Source organism: Stenella coeruleoalba, assembly GCF_951394435.1.
Source record: "Stenella coeruleoalba genome assembly, chromosome: 20".
NCBI classification, from domain to species: Eukaryota; Metazoa; Chordata; class Mammalia; order Artiodactyla; family Delphinidae; genus Stenella; species Stenella coeruleoalba.
Genome location: NC_137166.1, coordinates 52,418,279 through 52,444,631, shown reverse-complemented (window position 1 = coordinate 52,444,631; position 26,353 = coordinate 52,418,279). Strand labels below are relative to the sequence as shown.

Genomic DNA, 26,353 nt, shown 5'->3' with positions numbered 1-26,353 from the left:
CAGGGGCTGCCCCAGGCCTGGAGGAAACAGGTCAGCACCTGGAGGGCGGGGCAGCCGGGCCAGAGGAGCTTGTGCCCATAGATGCTCTGCTCACTGGGCCTCGAGGGAGGGCTCGTGGGGGTGGGGGTGAGACCCGGCCCAGAGAGCTTGCAGGGAGGGTGAGGGAGTCCGGTGAGGGCCTCCTGGGGGTCAGTGGATCCCACTGAGTGGAGCTAACCCATTTGGGCCAGAGCTTATGACAGTGGACCACGACCCCCCAGGGACCACAAAGCACCGGGTAACAAAAGGCCTGAACTTTATTAATTCTCCGCCCATCCCACCCCACAAGGCCCCTGTGGGGAGTCGGCCGAGGTCAGAGGTCACCAGGCCTCGGGGCCGGGGGGCCCGAAGCGCCTCAGAAGCTGCTCCTGGTCCTGCAGGTCCTTCCGCACCTTCTTGCGCATGTAGAAGATGGGGCAGTCCCGGCTGCGGGTGAGGACAGGGGTCAGGGCCACTGCCCCTGCCCGGGCACACCAGAGTCCCACTGCCCAGCCCAGTGGTGGGGCAGGGGCCGTTCCCAGGACTTTGGCCCCTGTATGCTGCCCACCCACCTCCCCTCCCACGATGGGCTGTTTGCTCAGCGGGCATGGGGGGAGCCGATAACAGCGGGTGCTCACTCAGGCGCTGGGCCACCAGCCGTATATCACCTGGCACCTGGCGTGGGAACCCGCCCCGCCCACCTGTTCCCTGGGGAAAGGCTGGCCCCGCCTTGGCGGAGGGGGCCAGGACCGTGTGTGTGTATGTATATGTGTGTGTGTGTGTGTGTGTGTGTGTGTATGTGTGTGTGTGTGTGTGTCTCCCCATTTCCTGGGCAGATACTGGGTGCCCAGCACCCCCCACTCAGCAGCCCCCAACCCCACCCCAAGAAGGCTGGGATGGGCACTGGCCCGTTTTGCAGGCCAGGACGCCGAGGGTCGGCGATGCGGGGGGCGCCGAAGCCTGAGAGCCCGGAGCCAGGGCTTTGGTCCATAGGCCTCGGCAGCTCAGAGGAACCTGGGCAGTCCAGCGCTGGGGCCCAACAGGCATGCCCACCTGGTGCAGATGACGTCCTCGTGCAGGCTGCCCTGACAGCGCTGGCACTGGGTCCAGAGGCGCGAGAAGCGCTCCTCCAGGGCGTTCAGGTGGGATACCTGGGGATGGAAGGGCTGAGTGGGCGGCCCTGCGCACCCCCAGCTGCCCCTCCCCACCTCCCCTGATCCCTCACCTCCTTCTGATACAGCTCCGACCCCCGGGCTTCGCAGAACTTGCACACGGCTCCTGGGGTGGGGGAGGGGGGCAGGTCAGCCTGGGCCGCCCCACCCCTGCCCCTTCCCCGCCCGCTGCCCATCCCGGCTTCTGAAAGTCCCCATCGATGAGAGAACAAGGGAGCAAGTGTGTGGAGAAAACTCCCTGGGGAACTCCCAGGGCGGGGGGCCCAGGACCCTCGCGGGGCTGCCTGCAGACAGGAGCCCCCCACCCAGGGGCCGGGGCCTATCCAGGTAGCCATGCCAGCCCGTGGGGCCGGGGCCGGGGACCTCGGGTGACGGCAGAGGTGGGAGGGCAGGGGAACGGGGTCGGGGACGGTGCTCACCCTGGTGGCTGAGGACAGTGCGGCAGCCAATGCAGCAGTTTTGGCGTTTGGCGAAGGCCAGGAGGCCGCCCACCTTGCCCGTGAGTACTGTCTTGCAGCGCGTGTGGTCCCCGCCTGCGTGTGAAGGCAGGCGGTGGGCCCGATGCCCTCCCCCACCCCCCACCCCGGTACCCCGCCTGCCCTGGCTGCCCCCCGCCCGTACGCAGCAGCACGGCCTCGGCCCGGCCCTCGCCCAGGATGGGCTCGAAGATGCGCAGCAGAGGCTTGGCGAGCTGCTGCTCAAGGTAGTACTGCGTGTCGATGGGCAGGCTGTGCTCCAGCACGAAGAGGGGGTCCTGCGGGCAGAGGGGCCGGGGTGGTCTCACCAGGGGGGCAGAGTGGAGGGGCCGCAGCCACACACACAGGGGCCCGGGAAGGGATAAGGGGCTGCGGTCCCTGCCAGGCAGGGGGGCAGGGGCTGTGGTCAACAGCGGGCAGCCAGGGTGAAGGGCACCGGGAGCTGCTGTGCGTCTTCCAGCCATGAGTGGGGGCAATGGTGGGGGGCAGTCACTGGGCCCGGACTGGGATGGCCGCGGGCCCTGTGATCCATGCTAGGGTCCACAGGTAGGAGCCCTCAGGTCACCAGGGAAGGGTCAGAGTTCACGGTGGGGACAGGAGATGTGAAGGTGGATGTGAGCTGGAGCTGAAGGTTGGAAGCCAAGATAAGAGGTAGCAGGACAGGAACTAGGGACTGACAAAGGGGTGGGGGTGGGGTCACAGGTCACTGGACATCCAGGTAGGACAGGGGAGGGTATGAATCCAAGAGAATTACAAGTTGAAGATCCAGGATCAAGGAGTCAGTAAGAGACACAGAAACAGGTGGTGAGACAGACACTCTCGCTCTGTGCAGTGAGGCTAGGCCCCCTTCTGCAGGATGGAGCCAGGAGGGGTCAGAATAAGGGGGGTGGGGTGGAGGGCCTCTCCAGAGGGTACCGGGAGGCCCGGAGCAAAGCACTGTGGAGCCAACTCCCCCGGGTGTGTTGCGGGGCGGTTCTCAAGGCCCCGTGGGGCCTGCGGAGAGAAACACCCTCCCCGCCAGGCCTGGAAAGCAGAAGTGAGAGCAGAGGAGAGCTGGGCGGGAGCGGGCAGCCCAGGTGGGCCTGACCTCGGACTTCATGTAGGCGGCCACGCCCTTGGCGGCACTGATGATCACGTAGGGGACACGGTCACCCAGGCTGGGCGCGCTCCCGGGGTCCCGCTTCCTCATCCTGCGGGGAGACCGGGGCGGCAGGCTGGGTGAGGGCAGGTGGGACGGTGGGGGCAAGCTGGGGGGTAGGAAGTGGTGGGCCCAGCTGGAAGGAGAGGGGCTATTTCTGGCCGGTCCCGCCCCCTACCGCGCTGGGCTGACCTCTCGGCCAGCTCCACATGGGCCTGCTTGCCCGCGTAGTCTGCGGCTGCGCGGGTCAGCTCCTTGGTGATGACCAGCTGTGAGATGTCGATGCGGTTACACAGCAGGTCGGAGATGACGTCCTGCGCATGCGCCACGGCGCCCGCGGGGTCTCTGCAGGGGGGCGGACGGATGGACGGGCGTCACCAGGGCGTCACCGGTGGCTGTGGCCGCCCGGCTGGCACCTCCACTGCCCTGAGGCTGGGGGACCAGGATGCGCTCCAGGGGCGGGGAGGGGCCCTGCCCGGCCGCAGGCTGCCAAATGGCAGAGGCAGGGCCGGAACCCGCAGCTGTCCGACCCCACACTCTTTCCACAGCTCCGCCACCGACAAAGGGCTGGGCCTGACACCTGTGTCCCCAAGGGAGGAGGGGCTGGGGGCTGGGCTCCTGGGCCTGAGGGAAGAGAGGCCGGGCTCCAGGTCCGGGCGCGGGTTCCACACACCGGTCGATGAGCAGGCGGCGCAGAGAGGCGGTGACGAGGTTGGCCACTAGGGGGCAGTTGTCCCTGCGCACGGCCTCCAGGCCCTTGCAGTCCATGCGGTCATGGGCGTCAGACCGGGAGGAGAAGAGCAGGCCCGCATACCGCTTCTTGCTGATGAGCAGGTACGGGAAATAGACCTGGGGGGAACCCGCGGCTGAGAGCCCCTGAGGCTGTGGGGGCCAGTGCCCCATCCTGAGGCTTCCCCAGAAACAGACAGGGCCAGACAGGGATGGTCCCTGGGACACGGGAAGATGGACCCTAAGACCCCAGCACCTCAGCTCAGGGGGACACCCTCAGCACTCCAGGGACCCCAAGTCGGAAATGGGCTGGGATAAAGCTAGACCCTAAAACCCGAGATCCAGACACTGGGGTGAAGTCTGGAGAGCCCCAAACGGGGGCCTGAAACAGACCAGAGGCAGACGGGGGAGACCAGGCAGCACCCCCTCAAAGACAGGAGACTAAGGGCAGGGAGTGAGCCCTGGGGCAGGGACAGGCTCCAAATCTGAGAGGTGTACCCCGAGGCCTGACCCCAGCTTCGAACGCGGGGGATGAATCCGGCGTGAGGGCTCCCAGACCCAAGCCTGTCGCACGCTGGGAGGCAGGGAGCATTGGACAGCGGTACCCCGATCCAGGAGTTGCCCCGTCAGGGCCCCTGCTGCACAGGACAGCCCCTGAAAACACCTGAACACCAGAGACGCTCCGAGACCGACGGGGCCTTTAGGAAACAGACACCGTTCTGCGTAGCAAAGCCCAAGGCTTTTGGGGGTTTCCAAAACCAAGGTCCCCAAACTCAGGAGGATCCAGGCAACACAATACCTCAAAACTGGGGCTTACGAAAAAGAGTTTTTAAATAAATAAATTTTTTAAAAATAAGGGACTTCGCTGGCAGTCCTGTGGTTAAGACACCATGCTTCCACAGCAGGGGGTGCGGGTTCGATCCCTGGTTGGGGAACTAAGATCCTGCATGCCGCACAGCATGGGCAAAAAAAATTTTTTTAATAAATAAATAAAACTGGGACCGATGAACTCAAAGAATAGGATACCCAGGGCACCCAGATCAGCACACCTCGAAATGGAGACATAAGCAACAATGGGCATTCCTGGACGCTGATGCAGTAGGAGAACTCTACCCAAATGCGCTCAAACTTTGCAGGCACCCTGAGAATCAGAGACCCCCCCAAAACTGGCAAGACCCACGTCTGCCCACTCCAAGCGCTGGGGGGCCCCCACTTACTTTCTCAAACTCTAGCCGGATGGGTGAGGGGAAGTGGCCAGACACCCAGTCCGCAGCCTCCCGTCCCAGGGCCATGGCCTCAGCCACAGAGGAGACGCCAAATCGGCACATGACAGAGTCAGTGTCGCCATACACCACCTGGGGAGGGGCACGTGTGACCCAGAGGGTTGGGGAGATGCTGGCTGCCCCTGCACTTCCCACACCAGCCCCAGGCCTGTCTCAGGCCAGCAGTGGGCAGGCAGGAGGCCCCTGACCTTGGCATTGGCACTGTAGCCATTCTCCACCGTGTACTTGGACTCCACGAGCTGCTTCGTTCTCTCAATCATCTGGCGCCCGAACCCAGTGACGCTCTGTCAGAGAGAGAATCAGGCAGAGTGAGGGCCCAGGGGCCGTCCCCAGGGAACACAGGCTTAGGGTCCCACCTCTGCTGCTTTCTGCAGCTGTGAGTATGGATGAGCCACTGCCCTTCTGGGCCTGTTTCCAAATCTGCAAAATGCGGCTACTGAGCTGCTCCTTAATGGTCTGCTGGAAGTAGGTCCCTGGCCCAGAGCCCTGGGCACAGAGGAGGAACTGACTGCAGCAAACAGTGGTGGAAAGGCTGGAGCCAGAAGAGGCCATCAGCTCAGTGTTTCTCTCCACGGAGGTGCTGAGAATCTGCGGACACTGCAGGCAGCTCTCCGTGGTGCAGGACCACTGACATTCCTGGTCCCATCCCCCTATCCTTGGGCAATCAGAAATGTCCCCCCAAAGGTAGGGTGCTGTACCAGGGCCATGGAAAGACCATTCCTTTCCAAATAAGGAAACTGAAGCTGGGGAAGGAGAAGGGACACACTAAGGAGAAACAGGCATGACTCTTCTGTTTTTGTTTGGATCTGCCCAGAAAACCTTTGTCTTTAACTAGAGCATTGAGGCCACTTATGTTTAGTGTAATTACTGATTATATCTGAGCTTAAATCTACCATCCAACTAACTGTCTTCTATTTGTCCCACCTGTTCTATGTTCCTTTTTCTTTCTAACTTCTTTCTGGAATGACTCAGTATTCTTTTTTTATTATTATTCCACTCTGCTGCCCCCATAAGCTTGAGAGACAGAAATAGGGAAATAGGCTAAGAAACAGAGACATATCGGAGACAGAGGGAAGGGGCTGAGAGGGAAATGACAGAGAGACAAGGCCAGGAAGCAGCAGCTGCTATGAGGAAGCCCCAGGGGAAGCAAAGCCACACCCTCCTGCCTGGCCTCCCCTCGGGGCTGGAACCTGACAGCCAGACATCCAATTCTTTCCACCAAGGAGGATGGGAGATGCCCCCAGAGATTATGAAGGGCCAGTAAGAGCAGTAAGGGTGGCCTACTGTAAAAGATTAACCTCGCTCAAAGAGAGGCCTGGCTCTCGGCTGGCTCCTGGGAGGGAACCTCTAAGCCAGGGGTCCCCAACCGCCCGGCCATGAACCAGTACCTGTCCGTGGCCTGTTAGAAACCAGGCCACGCAGCAGGAGGTGGGCGAGCAAGTAAAGCTTCGATTGTATTTACAGCTGCTCCCCCCCCACCCTTGCTCACGTTACTGCCTGAGCTCGGCCTCCTGTCAGATCAGCGGCGTCATTAGATTCACACAGGAGCGCGGACCCTACTGTGACCTGCGCATGTGAGGGATCTAGCTTGGTGCTCCTTGTGAGAATCTAATGCCTGATGACCTGAGGTGGAGCTGAGACGGTGATGCTAGCGCTGGGGAGTGGCTGCAAATACAGATTATCATTAACAGAGAGGTCTGACTGCACAGAGACCAAAATAAATCAGTTGCTTGCAGACTCATATCAAAACCCTATCGGTGAGTGGCAAGTGAAAACAGGCTCAGGGCTCCCACTGATTCTGCATTACGGTGAGTTGTGTAATTGTTTCATTATATATTCCAATGGAATAAGAATAGAAATAAAGTGCACAATAAATGCAATGCACTTGAATCATCCCCAAACCACCCCCCCCGCAAGGTGCATGGAAAAGCTGTCTTCCACGAAACCGGTCCCTGGTGCCAAAAAGGTTGGGCACCGCTGCTCTAAGCCCTTGGCGTGTCCTGCCTGACAAGTGCCTTTGTTCATCTGGGACCTTGGGTCACATCAGGTGATCTGTGCTAACGTGATTTGTGGTGGGGCCTTGGGCCACATGATATCCAGCTTGACGTCTGGAGGGACTGGAGACTGAGTAACTAAGGTCAGTCACATGGCGCTCCATGCACCTGACCCCCAGTAAAAACCCAGGACACCAAGGCTCAGGGGTGCTTCCCCAATGGGCAGTACCGTGTGTATGGTCACACATCAGTGCCGGGAGGAATAAGTGCTGTCTGCAGGACTACCCTGGGAAAGGCAACTGGAAGCTTCCACCTGGTCTCCCCTGGACTCTGCCCCATGTGCCTTTCCCTTGGCTGGTTTTTTTTTTTTTTTTTTTTTTTCGGTACGCGGGCCTCTCACTGTGTGGCCTCTCCCGTTGCAGAGCACAGGCTCCGGACACGCAGGCTCAGCGGCCATGGCTCACGGGCCCAGCCGCTCCGCGGCATGTGGGATCTTCCCGGACCGGGGCACGAACCCGTGTCCCCTGCATCAGCAGACGGACTCTCAACCACTGCGCCACTAGGGAAGCCCCCTTGGCTGGTTTTAATCCCTATCCTTTCACTGTAATAAATCATAACCATGAGTATAACAGCTTTTCTGAGTTCTCGGAACCCTTTTAGTGAATCACTGGATCTGAGGATGGGCTTGGGGGCCCCTGAACTGTAAGTGGGTGTGTGTGTGCACAGGCCCCTCCCAGCATAAGGCCCACCCACTGCCAGTTCTTCCAGGTGTTCCACCCACAGCCATGTGAGGACTGACACAATGTTCAGGAAGGGAGCTCCCCGTGGCTGGAGGTAACCAAGTCTGGAATGTGCAGGGACCCAAACCCCAGGGGAAGGAGCTAGACAGAAGACCTCTCTAAGAATCTCTTAGGCCATGAGCTGAGGCACTGATCCCAGCGTGGCAGAACCTCAGACTCAGGCGCTCTGTGGTCGTGCCGTGGGTCTGTTTTTCTGTATGAACAGCAGAGTAAACAGGCCTAGGATGCTGCTGTGGCGGGGAGGGAGGTAGTGGGCTTTTATGCCCACATTCCCTCTCAAAGCAGAGCACTGCCCTAGCACCGGCCAAGCATCTTCCCTGGGATCCTCACACAGGGACGGGACAGGGGACCCTCGTGCCTGTTCCAACTGTGACCAAGAACACACCGCGAATTAACTGCCAGAGCCTGACCGTGCCGTTGGGTGAGCCCCCAGCCCCGCCCCAGCCCCCCCCCCCCACAGAAACACGGCCCTGCTCTCCCATCAGGAGGAGGGAGCGAACCTGCTCTCTGCTCCCCCACCCTCATGTGGACCAGGGGAGGAGGTGGGCTGGGGTGCAGACTGCCAGGGACATAGGGGCTGTCAGGTGACTGTGTGACAGGTGAAAAGAATGAGCAAAGCTGCCTCCCTCCCTCAGTCCCTCGGCCTCTGCCTCCCCCGCCCCGCCCTGCTCCACCCCAGCCCTCCCGGAATTTATCTGTCTGCAGAGCGCCAGCTGCTTTCCCATACACATCTACTGCTGTCACCATCTGTGTCCCCGCAAGGCTGGGCACCAGGGGAGGAACTCTCATCCACTGTGTCACCTGCTGGACCCACAGGGCACAAGGCCCAACCTACAGTGAACGGTCAGCAAGTGTTTGCTGAACCAACGAATGAACCAATCACACAAGCACCCGCTCTCCAAAAGGTCAGCGGGTTGGGGCGATCTGGGCCCTGACCTCTACTACACTGAGCCCCGGTTCTCCCTAAGGGGTGGCTGTCTGTCCCCTACCTGCCGCGGTGCACTCACCTGTGAGATCTCCAGGCATGGCAGCTTGCCCACCTGGGCACCAGTGAAGCCGTACACAGAGTTGGCGCTCACTTTCAGTGCCAGCTGCCGCCCGTCCAAGACCTGCCGCCGTAGGGGGTCTGTCTCCTTGGCCAGCTCGGCCTTGGCCCTGGGAGGAGAAGGAGAAGGGGGAGGCAAAGGCCGTTCAGGTGGCATTTCAGGCCTCAGGGGCAGACGAGAGGCCCGGGCCTGGGCACTGGTCAGGGCGCCTTTCTAGAAAGGGGTGTCACATTCGCTCGTGCAGGCTGCACGCCGCACAGAGGCGCCCAGCACAGGGGCTGGGGGGAGCTGCCCGCGGGGGTGCCTTGTTCTAGCGCAGGCACAGCTGCAGCTCAGTGCACCCATGACGGACAGGGATCGCCAGGCCGCCTCAGCAAGGCTGAGCTACGAGCAGGGGTGGGCGGCCGGGCTCAAGAGCCCACCTCTTCCGGGCGCCGAGCAGGTTCTCCAGGATCTGGGGCAGCAGCCCCTTCCGCACCGCCGTCTTCACAAACTCGTCCCCCGTGGGTGTCTTGATGAACTGATCCTCGGTCAGGCTGGGCCGAAGGTGGTGGGGGTGACACCTGGCCTCCCTGGCTCCTCCTCCATCCCCTCTCGGGACCCCCCCACCTCTTGCCAGTCCCCTCCCCTCCCCACTAGCTCTGGATCCCCAGCCCCAGCCAGGCTGAGGCCGGCCCCTGGGTGGTCTCGGGGTACACGTGGCGAGCGGGGCCACCATACCCCAGTTTCTGGGCGGCCCCGGGCCGTAGAAGCGTGGTGTAGCACAGGTTGTGGGCCATCATGATGGACGGGTACAGCGAGGAGAAGTCCAGGGTGGTGATTGGGACATCATAGTACCTGGGGGGCCGGGAGGAGTCAGGGCGGGGAGCCCCCCTGTCCCCACCAACCCCGCCACCGGGCCTTACCCTTTCAGGGGCTCGATGACCGTGGCCCCCGTGTAGTCCTCGCCGCCCTCCGTCTTCACCACGGGCATCAGCAGCCCCTGGCGCATGGCCTGGGAGGGCAGAAGGCGGGAACTGTGGATGGGCGCGGGCAGGGCCCCTCAGCAGGGAGCGTGGTGGCCAGGCCCGCCCTGGGCTCCGCCCGCTGACCTGCCGCAGCAGCTGGGACACGACCTTGACCTGCTGGCCACGGCTGAGCAGGTAGCTGAGGGGCACGCCGGTGACGCGCGCCATCTCCATGGCATTCACCAGCACCATGAGGCGCTCCAGCAGCCGCAGGGGCAGGAAGGCGTCCTTGAGGCAGTACACGGCCAGGCGGCGGCGCGTCTGGTCGTTCCCATTCTGGGGACGGGGGCAGGCATTAGGGGACAGGGAGGCGACAGCGTGGGAGGAAGGAGGAAAGAAGGGCACAGCCTGAGGACTTAGTGAGGCCCAGAGGTCGGGGCAGGGCAGCGGAACAAAGGTCGCCATGCCAGAGGTCACGGGAGTGGGTAGGGACAGGGGTCCCATCTGCGGGGCGAGATCAGAGGTCGAAGGTAGGAGCTAAAGGGGACGGTCAGGAGAGCAGGCGGATGTCCCGGGCCAGGAAGGTAGGTAGGCGCCGAGGGCCGAGGTCGGGAGGGTGGGGAGAGAAGGGACGGCGGGAAGCGGGTCGGGCGGCGCGGGCACCTGCAGGTCAGTGATGATGCTGTGCTGCACGTCCTCCTTCTGCTCGCCTAGGAAGTGGAAGCTCACGGCATTGAGCGTGTAGGACCGGAGCTTGTACTCCCGCAGCAGCACCTGCAGCAAGCGGGAGCGGGTGGGCGGCGGCCCCGGGGAAGCGGCCCTGTGAGGGCGGCCCCCGCCCGGCCCGCCATACCTGCAGCATGTCCATCTGCACGCGGCCCACCATGCTGACCACTTTGCTGTCCCGCCGGCCGGTCTGCCTGGACTGGAAGGACGAATCCCGAATGCTGGAGCGGAGGCCGGACACACGGCCCAGCAAGGGGAAGGTCTGCACCTGGGGGCACAGCACACGGGGAGAGCGGGGGCTGTGGCGGTGGGATCCGCACGGCCGAGCCACAGCAACGGTAACCAGACAACCCATGACACCCCCTGCGGTGCCACCCTCTCTTCCTGCTGGGAGCCCCGCGGGCAGGGGCAGCTCTGGGGCAGAAGGACCCTCTGTGGCTGGACAGGCACGGATGGGAGGCTGGGACAGGGAGAGTCAGGGGCCTGAGGGCTGGGGCGTGAAGGGGCAAGGATGGTGCCCAGGGCTGCGGGAGCGGGCGCAGGGGCAGACTTGGGGATGGTGCTAGCTTGACGGGGAGGCAGCGGGTGCTCGGGCTGGGAGGCCTGGAGGACGGCAGGGCACGGTGTGGAGCACCAGGTCTGCACTGGCGACAGTGCGTGAGCCGGGGCCAGGTGTGGAGGAGAGGCCTGAGCTGGGCTGGGAGCAACGAGGCTGGGGCTGGAGGGCAAGGCAGGGAGCGGAGGCCGGAGTATAGACGCCAGGCCGACAGGGGTGGGCTTCTCCCTGGAGCTGCCGGGGGCCTTAAAGTGTGCTTGTTTGCTTTTTCCATTATGAAACTGGCCAAACATAGAGAAAAGGAAGAAAATAATACAATATATACCCCGTTAGGAGTTGAACTGGGTCCCCCCAAAAGACGCTGAAGTCCTAACTCCTGCACCTCAGAATGTGACCTCATTTGGAAATTGGGTCTTTGCAGGTGAGCAAATTAAGTTGAGGTCATTAGGGTGGCCCTGATCCAATATGACTGTGTCCTTAGAAAAAGGGGACATTGGAGCACAGAGGCATGCACAGGAGGGAGAGTCAGGGAGAGCGCCACGTACACTCCAGCAATGCCTGAGGCGACCGGCAGCTACGAGAGAGGCCTCAGAAGGAACCAACCCTGTGACACCTTGACTGGCCTTCCAGCCTCCACACTGAGAGACGACACACAACCGTGGGGCTTTGCTACGGCAGCCCCTGCAAGCTCACACGACCCCCCAGGCCCACACCAGATTCAGGCATCAAGGTTTTGCCACCTACTTCAAGGACACCCCCTTTTTTCCTTATTTTTTGTTGACATATTTTAAAGCCCGAAGAACAAGGCGCTGCACTCCTGCCCACTTCAATCTGCCCCTCCAAATACACGAGCCTTTTCTGACTTAACCACGAGTGCTTCCTCGCCTCTGCAAAAGCCACAGAAACCTTCTGGGCTCTGAACGGGGCAGGGACGGGGCCAGAGCCGGGGTTTCAGGGAGGCAGCCGCCCACAGCCTGAGCCCTCGGTGGGGTGTCTGAGGGCAGCCCCACGCCCCCGCCCGCCCGCCACACCTTGAGGATCTGGGCCCGGGAGATAAGGTACGGAAGGTCGAAGTTCTGGATGTTGTAGCCAGTGATCACGTCGGGGTCGATGATGCGGACGAAGGCGGACCAGGCCTAAGGCAGGAGCACACCGGGTCACCCAGGCTGTCATCCTGGTCAACCCCCTGCCATGGATCCTCCCCACTCCTGGAATGTTCTGGAAGCCCCCAAGAGCAGCCCAAGAGCCCTCCCACCCGTGGAAGAAAGACTGGGAAGGTGCTTCTGAAAATAACGAATCCACAGGGGAAACGGCTCAGAAAACGGCCTCGCGCCTGGGAGGTGCAGTGTGGGGAGCTGAGGAAAATGGGGGTTGGGGGGCACGGAGCGAGAGCCACCTGGAGCAGGTCCTCCTCCCGCTCGTAGCTCTGCACCTTGGCGCCCAGGATGGGGGCGCAGGGCCGTAGGGTGAGCGCCAGGCGCAGGAAGGGCTCTGGCTCGCCCCAGCGCAGGCCCAGGGAGCAGATCTGGATCACGGGGTCCCGCTCAGGCTCCGGAAAGATGCCTGCAAGGGGAGGGAGGAGGGGGAGGCGGAGACCTGACCCCTGATGCTCCCTCGTGACACATCGGGTGGGTGTACCTCTAATCTCACCTGGCCCACCCACTCCTTTCTGTCCCCACTGCCTGCAGAGCCTGCACAATCCACCCTGGCTCCCCACTGCCTGCAGCTCCGGGCCCTCTTACCCATCCCTCACAGACTGGGCCCTCTTACCCATCCCTCACAGGCTGGGCCGACCTGCCCCAGCGCCTCTGCACTCGCTGCTCTCTCTGCAGGGAATGCTCTCCCCGGCCCCTCCCTCTTCACGAAGCTTAGCCCCTCGCCCGAGGCCTCCCCTGCCCACCTGTCCGAAGCAGTCCTGTCTGTCTCCATCACCTTCCTCCTTTGCGTTGCGAGTCTTTGAATAACCTGTCTGCTTGTGTGTCTACTCCCTCCTCCCTGAGTGAGCTTAAGAAATGCAGGGACTCCCGGGGTGAGACTGGCATATCACTAACATCCGGAAGGAGGAAGGGAGGACCCCCAGGCCCTGGGGACACACCTTTGCGGCCCGCGCACTCGATATCAAAACTGAGCACCCGCAGAGGTGCGATTCGCTGCCACTGCCCTTCTGGTGGGTGACTGACCACATCCGACCACAGGACGTCTGCCTCCAGCTGACACAGTGTGGCCTGTGGGGACAAGGTGGGTCAGTGTCTGCAGGGTCCCGGCTCTGTGACCCCCACCCCACCCCGGGGACCCACACACCTTCCCCTCCGGCCTCAGGACGTATTTCCCAGCCGGGAGTTCCAGCCAGTTGCAGCCAACGATGTCCGCGTCCACCATGAACCTGCAGGGGGACGAGGGTCAGTGGGCAGAGGCTGGCTTGGGGGGTGAGGGGAAGGAGGCGAAGGTTGGAGAAGCGAGGCGGGGGCCATACCGGATCTCAAAGTCAACGTTGGCCTCGTAGGGCGCGAAGCTGGGGGTGCCCAGGCCGGCAACGCGGATGCCCTGCTCCAGGACGCGGCGGGCGGGAGCCACGAGGCGGGGCAGCGCCAGAGTGATGCGCAGAAACGGGGAGGGGCCGTGCCCGTGGTACCCAAACATGCCTGCAGATGGAGCGGGTTGGCACCGGCCTGGAGGGACCCCCACCCACCTGGCCCCTGGGGCAGCACTCACTCTGCCGGGAGCACAGCTCCATGGCCAGCACGGCCGGCCCCGTGAGCTCCTTGCCCCCGCGTTGGTCCCGGCTGATGGCCGTGTTCAGCTCCCGCTGCAGGTCACTCAGGTGCTCAGGCCCAAACCCTGGGTGTGGGAGGGCCCGTCAGAAGTGCAGGGGGCCTCCAAGCGGTAGGGGCGAGGAGGGGTCTTCGGGGTCGGGGCCACTCACCGGGGGGTGCCGGGGTGTAGAAGTAGGGCGCAAAGCCGTGGATGTGGCAGCAGACAGAGACGCCCTCATCGGTGACCCCGAAGGCGCGGATCACCGGCACGGAGTCCTGGGACGGCAGGGGCACCCCAGGCAGGGGCCGTGCTAGGCCTGGGGGTGTCATAGGGTAAGGCAGGGGCTGCTCTCTCGGACACCTCAAAGGTGTGCCTGCCTCCCTCCTGGTTTACGTGTCTACCCTTGTCCTCCTTACAGTCCTTTTCCCACTGCGCAGCTAGAGGGAGCACCCCACCTTTTTCGCAAATTTCAAAAGTAGAATCAACTTTGTGTGGGCAGCATTACGAGCTCTAACTTAGGGATAGATTCGTGTAACCGCCACCAAATTGGGGTACAAGACGGTCCCGTCACTCCAAACGGCTCCCTCAAGCTGCCCCTTTGTAATCACACCTGCTTCCACCCCGCCCCCTGGCACTGCTGGTCTGTTCTCGGTCATCCTGATTTTGTCTTTTTGAGGCCATCCACAGAATGGAGTCAAACAGTACATAACCCTCTAGGTCTGGCTTCTTGCACCCAGCATGGCACCTCTGGTATCCATCCATGTCGTTGCATTTGTCAAGTTTGTTCCCTTTTGTTGTGGAGAACCACTGTGTGATATGTTACCCATTCACCTGCTGCAGGACATGTGAATTGTTCCTGGTTTGGGGTGGATATGAATAGAGCTATCAACATCCATGGATTTTGTTTGAATGTAGGTGTTTGTTTCTCTAGGGTAAATACCTAGGGGTGGAACTGCCACATTCTATGGTAAGAGTAGGTTTAACTCTTACATCTCAATAAAGCTTGGGGAAAAAACCAAAAATTCAATTACCACCAGAAAAATAAAAAAGAGTAGGTTGGACTCCGTAGGAAACTGCCAGGTTGTTTCCCAGAGCGGCTGCACCGAACTGTGGCCCCACCGAGCACAGGGAGCTCCTGGCCCTGCGCAGCCTCGTCTGCACTTGCTGGCGTTGGTGTATTTCACCTTAGCTTTCCTCACAGCTGTGCGTTTGCGTCTCACGGTGGCTGTCATTTGCATTTCCCTGATATCTGATGACACAGCACATCATCTCATGTGCTTATTTGCCATCGTAGATCCTCTAGCGAATTGTCCAAGTTTTCTGTCCACTTTTGAACTGGATTGTTTTCTTTCTCTTGAGATCTGAATGTTCTTTATTCGCAGCACTGGTCCTTTGTCAGACATATGGACCGCAAACGTTTCCTCCCCGCCTGTGGCTTGTCGTTTCATTCTCGTACAGGGGAGTCTTCGAAACACAAGTCAGGGCTTAGAGGGGCTCTCCCCATTCCCAAAGGCTCCCCAGCTTTCTCAGAATGGAGCCCCGAGGTCCTCAGTGGGCCAACGGGATCTCCCGCGACCTCCCACCTTCATCTTCACCCCTCGCTCCCGCCTCACTGGTCTCCTGGCTGTTCCTTAAACATACCAGACCTGCTCCCTCCTCAGGACCCTCTGCCGGGAATCCCGCTTTCCCAGACATCCCTAGAGTTCCTTGTTGCCTCCTCAGAAGGGCCTTCCTGCACCTCCATGACGCGAGGTCCAGCACCGCTGCCCTACTCGATGCTCCTCGGTTACCCTCACCACCACCTCACGTTCCGCTTCCTTTTTTTTTTTTTCCTGGCCGCACCATGCGGCTTGTGGGATCTTAGCTCCCCGACCAGCAACCGAACCTGAGCCCTCGGCAGTGAAAGCACAGAGTCCTAACCACTGGACCGCCAGGGAATTCCCTCCACTTCCTTTCTTATTCTGCCTCTCCTTCTAGAACGTGAGCCTCTGAGCGCAGGGACCTGGTCTGCCTGGAACAGGGCTGCCTCAGTGCAGACACTCATTTGTTCCTGACTCACTGGACGGATGAATGCATACCACACCACTCGCCTCTCCCCTCTGCGAGGAGCCAGCTCCTTCAGGCCTCATTTAGAAGATGCCCCCCTCCTCCAGGATGCCCCCACCCCAGCCCTGTCCCTCCCTCTCGCAGCCCTGGTCACCTGGGCGGGGACTATCTGTGTCCATCTCCTCCCACAGAGCCAGAGGGGCTGACCTGACCCAGCCTCCACCCGGGAGCCCAGGGCCCCTCCTCCCACCCACCAGGCCTCTGTCCCCCAAACTCACCCACGTAATGGTCGATTTCCAACTGCTGGAAGATGAGGGGCTCCGTCTGGGGGTCCAGGTGGGGTGGGGAGGGCCGAAGCCACCGGGCATCTATGGCTGTCGGGGAGAGCTGCCCTGGACGCGGGAGAGGGAAGCAAGGCTCCATGGGGTTGTGGTCCTGCTTCGGAAATAAGTACAAAGTGCCTTCCCAGCCCTGCCAGTGATCCCTCAGGTGGCATCAGACTTGTGAAAAGAAAGTCAGGTGGAGGTCATGGCCTGGATCAGGCCAGAAACTCGAGAGAGATTCAGGAGTCAAGGGTCAAAGTTAGACTGGAAGTGACAGGAAACAGAGGTGGCCTACTGACATGGGGTCAAAGGCCAGCCCCTTGTGGAGCTCAAAGTGAGCCAGGGGCTGGCAGTCAGAGGTTACAGGTCAGCTCCATGGTTCAGAGGCATGACAGGCGTGGGGTGCAAGGGGCTCCTGCTCTAGGTCTCACCGTCCGCAGCCCCCTCCAGGGCCGACTGCAGCTCCTCCTCCTCCTGTTCCTGCAGCCTGTGCTCTGCCTCCATCTCCTCCATCAGCGCCAGCTCCTCCTCGAACTGCGATGGCCGATATGCCTCATCCTCATCCCAGAGGCCCCCACGGGCCCGCTTTGGGGGCACCCCAGGCCCTGGGCCTGGTCGCCGCTTACCATCCATCCTGTGGGGCAAGTTGGAGCAGGGTGAGGGTGCCCATCCTCTCCATGGCCTCCCATGTACCCACCATGACCGTGAGCTTTTAAAAAAAAAAAAATCTCCAGAGTGGGGAATTCCCTGGGTCCAACGGTTAGGACTCCGCGCTTTCACTGCCGAGGGTGCGGGTTCAATCCCCGGTTGGAGAACTAAGATTCCACAGGCCATGTGGCGCAGCCAAAAAATAACTATCAATCAATCAGTCAGTCTCTGGAGCGCCTAAAGAGTAACATGACTCTCCACACACCCCCCCACACTCTCCCCACCCCAACCCCCGCCACAGGCTCGGGGGGTGCTGGCACCTTCCAGATGCCCAACGATCATCAGCAATGCCCAGCTCAGTTTAACCCTTTCCTCACATGCTCAAGCCCTCCACGTAATTTTTATCCTCGTTTGCTTGCCCCTTGCCAACCCCTTGGCACCAGCCCTGCACACCCTCCACCCTCTCTCATCACAGACGTGGTCCTCAGATCATCCCTTTCCTTCCCATAAGCCCCTGTCCTCAATGCCCTCGCCTGCCCCTCTCCCCATTGGCCCAGGCCTTCCTCCTACAAACAGCTGGGAAGCGCCTCCTTCAGGCCTGTAATTTAAAGTTATTAAAAATGAAAAAATTTTAAATTAGTTATTTATTTAGAAAAATAAGTTGTAAAAAGTACACTTCTCCCAGCATCAGGCCAGGACGGAGGGGATTATGAAAACTAAGAGCAGACCCAGACCCAGCTGGGAGAGAGTGGGGGAGGGGACAGGTCAGCTGCCCTAGGTGCAAGGGAACACCTCTGGATCTTATAACTATCCCCCCACATCCAGTCTCCCCTTAGTCCTTTTTGCAACAGACCCCTTGCCTTGGAGCTGCCACAGGCAGTCCAGCCTCAGACTACAGTTCCCAAGGTGCATTGCAAGGGGTAGTCACATGATCGTGTTCTTTCTCACAGAATGGGGGTGAATGTGAGGTGTGCAGCTTCTGGGACAGCCTGAAAAGAAAGCCTGCCTTCCAGCCTTTTCCCCCTTCCCCATGGCTGGAGCGTGGATGTGGCGGCAGTGAGCCAACCTTGACCACGGGGACAAGGACAACACTGAAGGGGATGCAGAGCTCCAAGATGGAAGGAACCTGGGCCCTTGACAACCTTCTGGAGCAGAGCTGCCTACCTTTGGATGGCTATGGGGAGACATAAACTTGCATCTTTCCTGGGCTACTGTGCCTTGGTGTTTCTTTATTATAGCAGCTTAGCCTAAACCTTAACAAACACAGCATGGAAAAATTCCGAGCTGACTGGGGATGTGTTATGGCAAATGGTGGTGGCATACAATGGTACACTTCTCAGCATTAAAAAGGAGGTGGCCGCTGATATACTCACAGGATGACCGAATTTCAAATAGACAGCTAATGAGAAGCAGCCACATAGCACAGGGAGATCAGCTCCTTGCTTTGTGACCGCAGAGACGGGTGGACAGGGAGGGTGGGAGGGAGATGCAAGAGGGAGGGGAAGAGATACAGGGATATATGCATATGTATAGCTGACTCACTTTGTTATTAGCAGAAACTAACACACCATTGTAAAGCAATTATACTCCAATAAAGATGTTACCAAAAAAGTGCATAAAAGAAGCCAGACACAGGAGTACATGCTGGGGAAATGGGGAGTTACTTTTGGGGTGATGAAAATGTTCTGAAACTAGACAGAGGTGGTGGCTGCAGAAAATTGTAAATGCACTAAATGCCACTGACTACCCACCTTAAAATGGTTAATTTCACCTCAATTTAAGAAAACAGTATATACTGTATGATGCCATTTACACAAAGTTATAGAATAGACTAAGCTCATCTATGGTACTAGAAATCAGGCTGCTTCTGGGGTGGGAGAGACTGACCGGGAAGGGCCATGAGGTTGTTTTGTGGTGTGATGGAAATGTGCTGTACATCCAACTGTACGCTTGAGACCTGTGCATTTCACCATATGTAAATAGCACCTCAAGTAAAAGCAATAAAAGTGAGGAGGCTGCAATTCCACGTCTAGGGGTTTATGCTACAGATACACTATCACATAATGAAAACCTGCATTTACAAGGTTATTTCCGGCAGCATTGTTTGCAGTCGCAAAAGACTGGAAACCACCTAAATGTCCTCCCCTGGGGGACTGTTTAAATAAGTTACATGAATTCCGTTCCATGGAATATTATGCAGCTCTATAAAGGAATGAGGAAGCTCTCTATGTACTGAGACAGAGGACTCTCAAAGACCCATTGTTAGGTAGAGAAAGCAAAGTGCAGAATGTTGTACATAAGAGAACTTTTGTGTATATATATATATATATATATATATATATATATAAATATAAATATATAAAAGGTGTCTAAGAAAATGAAGAAAATGTTTATCCTGATTCTAATCATTAGAAAACAATCAAACCAAAGACAAGACTGGCCTGCAAGATGGAATCTTCAAAAACTGTCAAAGTCACGAAGTGGGGAAAAAGGGCCAGGAAACTGTTTTAGATTAAAGGAGAGACTACATAGTCATGACAACTAAATGCAAGGTCAGATCTTGGATTAAAAAAACAAAAATAGCTCTGAAGGCTATCACTGGAACAACTAGGCAAATTGAATAAGGATTGCCTATGAGATTACAGTATGCCTCATGGTAAATGGCCTGATTATAATTATCCTATAGTATCATGATGACTACAACTTGCAAATAGTTCAGCCAAAAAAATAGTGTACGTGTGTCAAGATAAAGCAAATGAGGCAGCACACTCACAACTGGCAAATGCAGGCAAAGGGTTCATGGGTGTTAATTGTTCTTGTCTTGGGACTTCTCTGCAGGCTTGGAATTTTTCAAAATTAAGTTGGAGGGAGGGTTTCCCTGGTGGCGCAGTGGTTGAGAATCTGCCTGCTAATGCAGGGGACACAGGTTCGAGCCCTGGTCTGGGAAGATCCCACATGCTGTGGAGCAACTAGGCCCGTGAGCCACAACTACTGAGCCTGCGCGTCTGGAGCCTGTGCTCCACAACAAGAGAGGCCGCGATAGTGAGAGGCCCGCGCACCGCCATGAAGAGTGGCCCCCGCTCGCCACAACTAGAGAAAGCCCTCGCACAGAAAGAAAGACCCAACACAGCCATAAATAAATTAAAAAAAAAAAAAAAAAAAAGTTGGAGGGAGACACATAAAATAAAAATAACATTTTCACAAGGTGGGTGGGAGAAGATATCTAAAGATGTTGGCTTTTCATGCATAGTTCTGGCAGGATGGGTAATAAACTGGCAACACTGGTTCCCTGGGGCGAGAAGACAGTTTGACCAAGAGCTAATTCATATACCATATGATTCACGCACTTCGAGTGTATAGTTTAATGGTTTTTAGTATATTCAGACTTGTGCAACCACGACCACAGTCCATTTTAGAACGCGTTCAACACCCCACAAAGAGACCCTCTGGAGTCAGCCCATCCCCCCCCCCTCCCCAAAAGCACCACTGATCCACTTTGTCTAGATGGATTTGCCTATCCTGGGCATTTCCTAGAAATGCAGTCTTGTGTCTGGCTTCTTTCCCTGTGGGTGATGTTGTCAAGGCCCACCCACGTAGCACGGATCAGTGCTTCGTTCCTTTTAATGCCTGAATATTTCCCCACCGCGTCGCTATCTCACATTGTGTTCATCCACTTCATCCACGAGGGTTGTTTGCACCTTTGGGCTCTTGTGAACAGTGCTGCTATGACCGTGCAAACGCGGGTTTTGTATGAGAAAGAATCTGAACCAGCTCTCCTTTTGCGCCCTCTGAAGTAACTGTGAGAGATGCGGAGAGTCAGGACCTGGGGGAGAAACCCGGGTGAAGCAGAGGAAGCTGAGGGGTTTCCAGGAGCCTGGAGGAGTGGCCAGACCTGGCCTGGCAGAGGGAGGTAGAAGGGGGCCGAATGGCAGCCCTGGGTCACTGGGCTGTGGCCAGGGGGTACGATGGGAGGGCAGCTGTCACCGGAGCAAAATCTAGGGTCCTGGACTGTCAGGCGAGGCAGCATTAGAAGGAAGGAGGCCCCTGGGTGTCCCCCCTCAGGGGCCCCGGCGCAGAGCTGGAGTTTGGCAAACGCTGTGAGCTTCTTCCTTTCTCGACGCTTCAGTAGCAAATACTGAACAGCGAGCGAATCCAGCAGTAACACACTACGATGAGTGTCTGCTTCGGGTCAGACACCAGCTTCTCTGTGACTCACTCCCTCGAGGTTGTCATCCCATCCCACCCAACCTCACGGCTTTAAATGCCACCTCTACGCTTTTGTGTCTCCGGCCCAGATTTCAGCCCGGCCTCCAGACTGACAGATCCAACTGCCCACTGTAAGCAGGTCCCTTCAGGCACCCCAGACTCCAAAGCCGGGCTCCTGATCTCCCCACAACCGTGCTCCTCGCACCACACCATCTCCCCCGATTCGGTAAGCGGCAGCTCCCATCAAGCCACCAGCCTTGGAGTCACCCCAACTTCTCTCTTCCCCTCAGACCACACGCTCACTCCATCTGCAAATCCCGTCAGCTCTGCCTTCCAACGGACGGGAGTCCCACCGCTTCTCGGCCTCCCAGTCTGGTCCCTCTGGCTCCCTAAAATGGTTGGCCGCTTTATTTTGTGCATTGCTGCTTGTCTGGCTCCCCCTGCTGGAAAATGAGCTCCTAGCGGGCAGGGAGGCAGTTTCCTTCACTGCAGTATCACAGGTGTCAATAACAGCGTTTGGACCATAGAGGGCGCTCAAGAAATATCTGTTGGGACTTCCTCGGCGGTCCAGCGGTTAAGACTCTGCACTTCCAACGCAGTGGGCACGGGTTCCATCACTGGTCAGGGAACTAAGATCCCACATTCCCTACCGCAAGGCCAAAAAAAAAAGGGTGCTTCCTGCCATCAGCATCCTCAGACCTCCCCTATCCCCCAGACTACTGCAACAGCCCTGATTCCTGACCTCTCCCAGCCGAACCAGCTTATAAAGCCTCCTTCCCCACACCTGGGGAATTTGTCTTCAGGGCTCCCATTCCCCTGTGAAAGAATTAAAAAATTAAAATAAAACGACTATGATAAAAAAAAGAAATATCTGTTGAATGAATGAACAGCCTCTTCCCCCACCCCACCTCCATCTCCGTCCTTGCACCCTGCCCCCTCAGTGTTCTCCACTCAGGAGCCAAAGGGATCCCATACAAGTGTGTCAGATCATCCCTTCCCTGCTCTGCTCGGATGCTGCCCCTGGCTCTCATCTCATGCACAGTTAAAAGCAAAGCCCTCATCTTGGCCCACAAGACCCTGCACAACTGCACCCCACCCTTCACGGACACCACCTCCGCCCTCTTTCCCTTGCTCACTCCAGCCACTTGCCTCCTCTCTGTTCCTTAAACACTCCAGGCTTGGTCCTGTCCCAGGACCTTTGCACAACCTGTTCCCGTTGCTCTGCAAATGCTCTTTCCCAGATCTTCCCATGGCTCCCTCCTCCCCTCCTTCAGGTATTCATTTGCTCGAATGTCCCCTACTCAGTGAGGCCTGTTTAAAAATACAGCCCCCTGCCCCATGCTGATACTCTCCAACCCCTTCCCTTGCTTTACTTTTCTTGCTGGTCTTTGTCGCTGTCTGGTGCACTGTGGCAGGTCTTAAGAGTTCTCAAAGTGTGGTGCCCTGGACCTGCAGCATGAGCTTCTGGTGGGAACCTGTCTGAATGCTGATTGTCAGGCCCCATTCCAGGCCTACTGAACCAGGGCCTCTGGGGGTGGGGCCCAGCAATCTGTATATCGAGCCCTCCAGGGACTCCGATGCTGCTCAAGTCTGAGCACCACTGCTTATTTATTTTGTGTATTGTCTGTTCCCCACGAGGAGAATGGAAACGCTGTGAGAGCAGGGATTTCATCTTTGTTTCCTGCTATATCTCATGTCCCCAGGAGAGTGCCTGGGACCGAGTACGTGCCCAATAAACATTTTCCGAATGCAGAAGGAAGGAAGGAAGGAACTCACAGAATTTTCACCAAAACTTCTGAGGGTGGTGCTGCTATTAACCCTCCAACACAATGACTGGAACTGAGGCCCAGAGAGGTGAAGCCACCTGCCCAAGGCGGCACAGTTAGCTCAGAGGGGCAGAGCCAGGGTTCAAACCCAAGCAGGTTGGCGCCTGAGCCCCACCGGAAACCAGCGCTCCAGACTGCGGCCTCCAGGTGTGCCAGGAGAGGTATGGGGGTGAACTGCCCTCTGCCCAGTTGCGGAGACAGAATGAGGACAGGCTCATCAGCTTGCTCACCCCCGTATCCGGGCTCACACACATCTGCTGAGGGATTGATTAAATAATGACAGATGGACCTATTCACTCTTGCCCCCCAGAAAACCACACACTTTTCACTCTTTGGTCTTGTCCTGCCTCTGAGCCTCTCTGAATCCCGCTGCCCTTGTCACAGGCTGGGGACCATGTGGGCTTGTCTGACTCCCTCAACAGACAGAGAACCTTTGAGACTAGGGCAGGGCTGATGCTTCTCTGGGTCCCCAGCATCACCCAGCACGGTGCCTGGAACGCAGGCCACTTCAAGTTGTGTCAGTTCAGACTCCTCTCCAGTGTCACCGACTCCACAAGTCTGCACTGAGCCCCGGCCTTCTTCTCTCGGCTCCCAAAGACCAGCACTACCTCTTTATAGCTCAGAGCGCTCTGGCTTGAGCTTTCCTGTCCTTCCCCCAGCCAAATTGAATTATCACTGGCTCCCCAGTGCCTAACAAAGGCCCTGCCACACGAGCAGCTGGCTGAAGGAATGAAGAAAGGGAATAGCATTGCAGGAGGAGGGAAGGGCATGGCAAAGGCCCTGAATGGGACAGGAACCTAAGGGGCCTGGGTGGGGAAGTGCTGGAAGTAGGGGGAGAAAAGGCAACAAGAGGTTCCTGGAGTGGGTGTGGCCATGAACCTGACACACTGACATCACCCTGCCCACTCACTCCACCTAAGCTCTGCCCTCAGGGTGGCACCCCCAAACTTGTTCCCCCTCAGCCTTCTCTCTCCAGCCTGCTGCTCAAACCGCAGTAATCTTGGGCTCCCCTTTCCTACCCTATCCCCTCGTGCGGGCTCAAACCCCAAACACAACCTACGCCTGATGGATTCTCCCCACCTGCACTGCAGGCGGAGCCACCTACAGTCCCCTCCTGCCTCCTAACTGGCCTCCCTCCTTCCACTCTTGCTCCTGCTACAATCCTATCTTCAGTCAGCCGCCAGGGACTTTTTTTTAAAACGCAGGGGAGGGTCACGTTGCTGGGATGTTTAAAACCTCCCCCGGGCTCCCTATCGAACCTAGAATAAAAGCTAACCGCACACCGAGACTTACAAGGCCCTGCAGGATCTGCTTCTCTCTCCCGTCTCCAGCCTCACCTGTTCCCTCCAGCTCCAAGCACTCCAAGTTCCTTCCTACTTCGAGGCTTTTCCCCTGGACGATCCCCCTGCCCGGATCGTTCTTTACGTGGCTGACTTCTCTCTCAAATGTCACTTCCCCAGAGAGACGATTCCTGATCACTCTAGTTAAAGAAGCAGGCTACTCTGTTTTACTTCACTTGGGATAACGTATCACAGGCTTGAAAGCATTGCGTTATCGTTTATACTTATTACTTGTCTACTGTCTGTCTCCCCCTGAGACAGGGACCTTTTCTAACCTGTTCCGGTTGTAGCTCCTGCTTCTAGAACAGTGCCTGGCACAGAATACTCAATAAAGATGTCGCTATGCCCCCACGTGCACCATTCAGTCCCCAATGCCTCCGGAACCGGTCTCCCCAAAGACCCTCCAGGGTGTGTCCACGGAGCCCAGCGCACTCGCCCCCCGCATGCCGAAGGGGCGCCCCACCCTCTTCATCTTCCCGCGCGTCCCCGTGCACGCGCCCACAACAGGCCCCTGCCCCTCTTCCGCGCGCCCCCAAGCCAAGGGGATTCCTCTCGCCGTCACGCCCCACGCGACCCCTCACAACCCTCTCTCAGACTCACGTGCCCAGCTCCTCAAGCCCCCTTCCCCGCCAGGCCGAACTTCCTGCAATTCCCCTTCTCCCGTAACTCACCCGCTTCAAACGGCGTTTCCCGCCACAGCCCACGCCGCCGTGACCCCTGACTCCGGCGCGCGCATGCCCAGAGTAGAGGCACGCCGAGCCGGGCCACGCCCCTACCGCACGAATAGGGGAAAGCCACACCCTGTTTCCACCACCTCTGGGGCACAGGCCACGCCCCCTCTTTCAGACGCGGGCTGTGGTCTAGTCCCCTTGCAGACGAACCCTCGCCGAACCACGCCCCTTATGACGTATGCGGGTCAAAGCCACGCCCCCTCCTTGCCGAAGCGTCGCCGCCCAGTGTTCTCGGAGCGCGCGCAGCGGTGGTGGGCCCTGGCCGTCACCACGACTCCGCCAGTTCTAAGGTGCTAGGCGCGCCTCCTCTGCTTCCCCACCTGCCTCCTGGCCGAGGCCTTGCTCGGTAGGACCACCTGGGCACTCACTGTTCATTCTTCAGCTCGCGCAGCCAGACCTTTTCCCTCTCCGTAGAGGCTGGCCGGTTCGCGCTCAGATCCTGGCCTGGTCGGTTCTCCTGTCTCACAGCCACAGTTTCCCCATCTATAAACTGGACTCAGCGCAGGGCGGGCACACCTGTAAGGCGAGAGGCACACTGCTTGGGATGGGACCGTCTCCTGTAACTACTCTCACTTCTGCTGTTCCCTCTCCCCCTTCTAAAAAAAACAATGTTTTTCAGTACCCAACCCATCCCTCCAAGCAACACCCTCTTCACCCTCGACCAGGACTGTCCATCCAGCTCACCTCGGTGTCCCCTCAAGGCATGGAGCAAGAGAAGGAGACATTAGGAGAACTCCACTGCCCTTCCTTACTTTGAACTCATCTGGGCCTTTTGTGAGGCCTTGCCGGACTTCCTCTTCCAGCTCCCACATTGCCCCGTGCTGACCCCATTAAAGCCCCTATTCCCTTACCTTCTAGCAGTCCTTGCTCAGCCCCCCGTTACCAGCCCTGACTGGTAGACAACTCCAAGGAGGGACTTGATCTTTTTATTTATTTATTTTTTAAATTTAATTTTATTTTTGGTCGTGCTGCCCAGCTTGCGAGATCTTAGTTACCCGACTAGAAATCAAACATGGCCCCCGGAAATGAAAGCGCAGAGTCCTAACCACAGGACCACCAGGGAACTCCCTAATATATATTTTAGCGGTTATTTTCCATTTACAGTTATTACAAAATACTGGCTATATTCCCCGTGTTGTACAACACAGCCTTGAGCCTATCTTACACCCGATAGTTTTCACCTCCCACTCTCCCACCCCTGTTGTCCCCCCACCAGTAACCACTAGCCTGTTCTCTTTATCTGTGAGTCTGCTTCTTTTTGTCACATTCACTACTTTGTTGTATCCAGATTCCACATATAAGTAATATACAGTATTTGTCTTTCTCTCATTTCACTTAGCATAATGCCCTCCAAGTCCACCCAGGTTGCGGCAAATAGCAAACTTTCATTCTTTTATGGCTGAGTAGTATCCCATTGTGTATATACACGCCACATCTTCTTTATCCATTCATCTGATGGACACTTAGGTTGCTTCCGTATCTTGTAATTTAAATCATACTGCTGTGAACACTGAGGTGCATGTATCTTTTCGAAGTAGTGTTTTTGTTCTTTTTGGATATATACCCAGGACTGGGATTGCTGCATCCTGTGATG

General features: G+C 58.0%; 1 protein-coding gene across 6 annotated transcripts; it reads right to left on the bottom strand.

Annotated features, from left to right (window-relative positions):
- Positions 1 to 293: 293 nt before the first annotated feature.
- On the bottom strand, positions 294 to 25,245 carry POLD1 (DNA polymerase delta 1, catalytic subunit). Of its 6 annotated transcripts, none has more exons than XM_079907640.1 (27): positions 25,128 to 25,245; positions 16,440 to 16,642; positions 15,964 to 16,077; positions 13,809 to 13,955; positions 13,598 to 13,723; positions 13,359 to 13,527; positions 13,187 to 13,268; positions 12,981 to 13,110; positions 12,282 to 12,448; positions 11,917 to 12,021; positions 10,457 to 10,597; positions 10,267 to 10,377; positions 9,748 to 9,939; positions 9,562 to 9,650; positions 9,377 to 9,493; positions 9,079 to 9,192; positions 8,618 to 8,765; positions 5,005 to 5,100; positions 4,751 to 4,888; positions 3,385 to 3,653; positions 2,997 to 3,149; positions 2,754 to 2,856; positions 1,812 to 1,944; positions 1,610 to 1,723; positions 1,244 to 1,296; positions 1,072 to 1,169; positions 294 to 465 (listed from the first exon to the last, which is right to left on the bottom strand). In XM_079907640.1, exons 2-27 carry the CDS (start codon positions 16,639 to 16,641, stop codon positions 360 to 362), a joined length of 3,417 nt encoding a protein of 1,138 aa, XP_079763766.1. In that variant the 5' UTR covers position 16,642; positions 25,128 to 25,245; the 3' UTR covers positions 294 to 359. The 6 variants fall into 6 exon arrangements, with proteins under 6 accessions (XP_079763766.1, XP_079763764.1, XP_079763768.1 ...); XM_079907638.1 differs by lacking the exon at positions 25,128 to 25,245 and adding an exon at positions 24,700 to 24,891; XM_079907642.1 differs by lacking the exon at positions 25,128 to 25,245 and adding an exon at positions 24,700 to 24,891 and having other exon boundaries at positions 3,478 to 3,653.
- Positions 25,246 to 26,353: the final 1,108 nt, after the last annotated feature.

Coding starts and splice junctions, on each gene's coding strand:
- POLD1 (XM_079907640.1), bottom strand. CDS start 16,641: ATGGATGGTAAGCGGCGACCAGGCCCAGGGCCTGGGGTGCCCCCAAAG. Junction 12,022..12,281: donor GGGAGGAGGACCTGCTCCAG/GTGGCTCTCGCT, acceptor CTCCTGCCTTAG/GCCTGGTCCGCCTTCGTCCG. Junction 9,494..9,561: donor GTCATCGAGCCCCTGAAAGG/GTAAGGCCCGGT, acceptor CCGGCCCCCCAG/GTACTATGATGTCCCAATCA.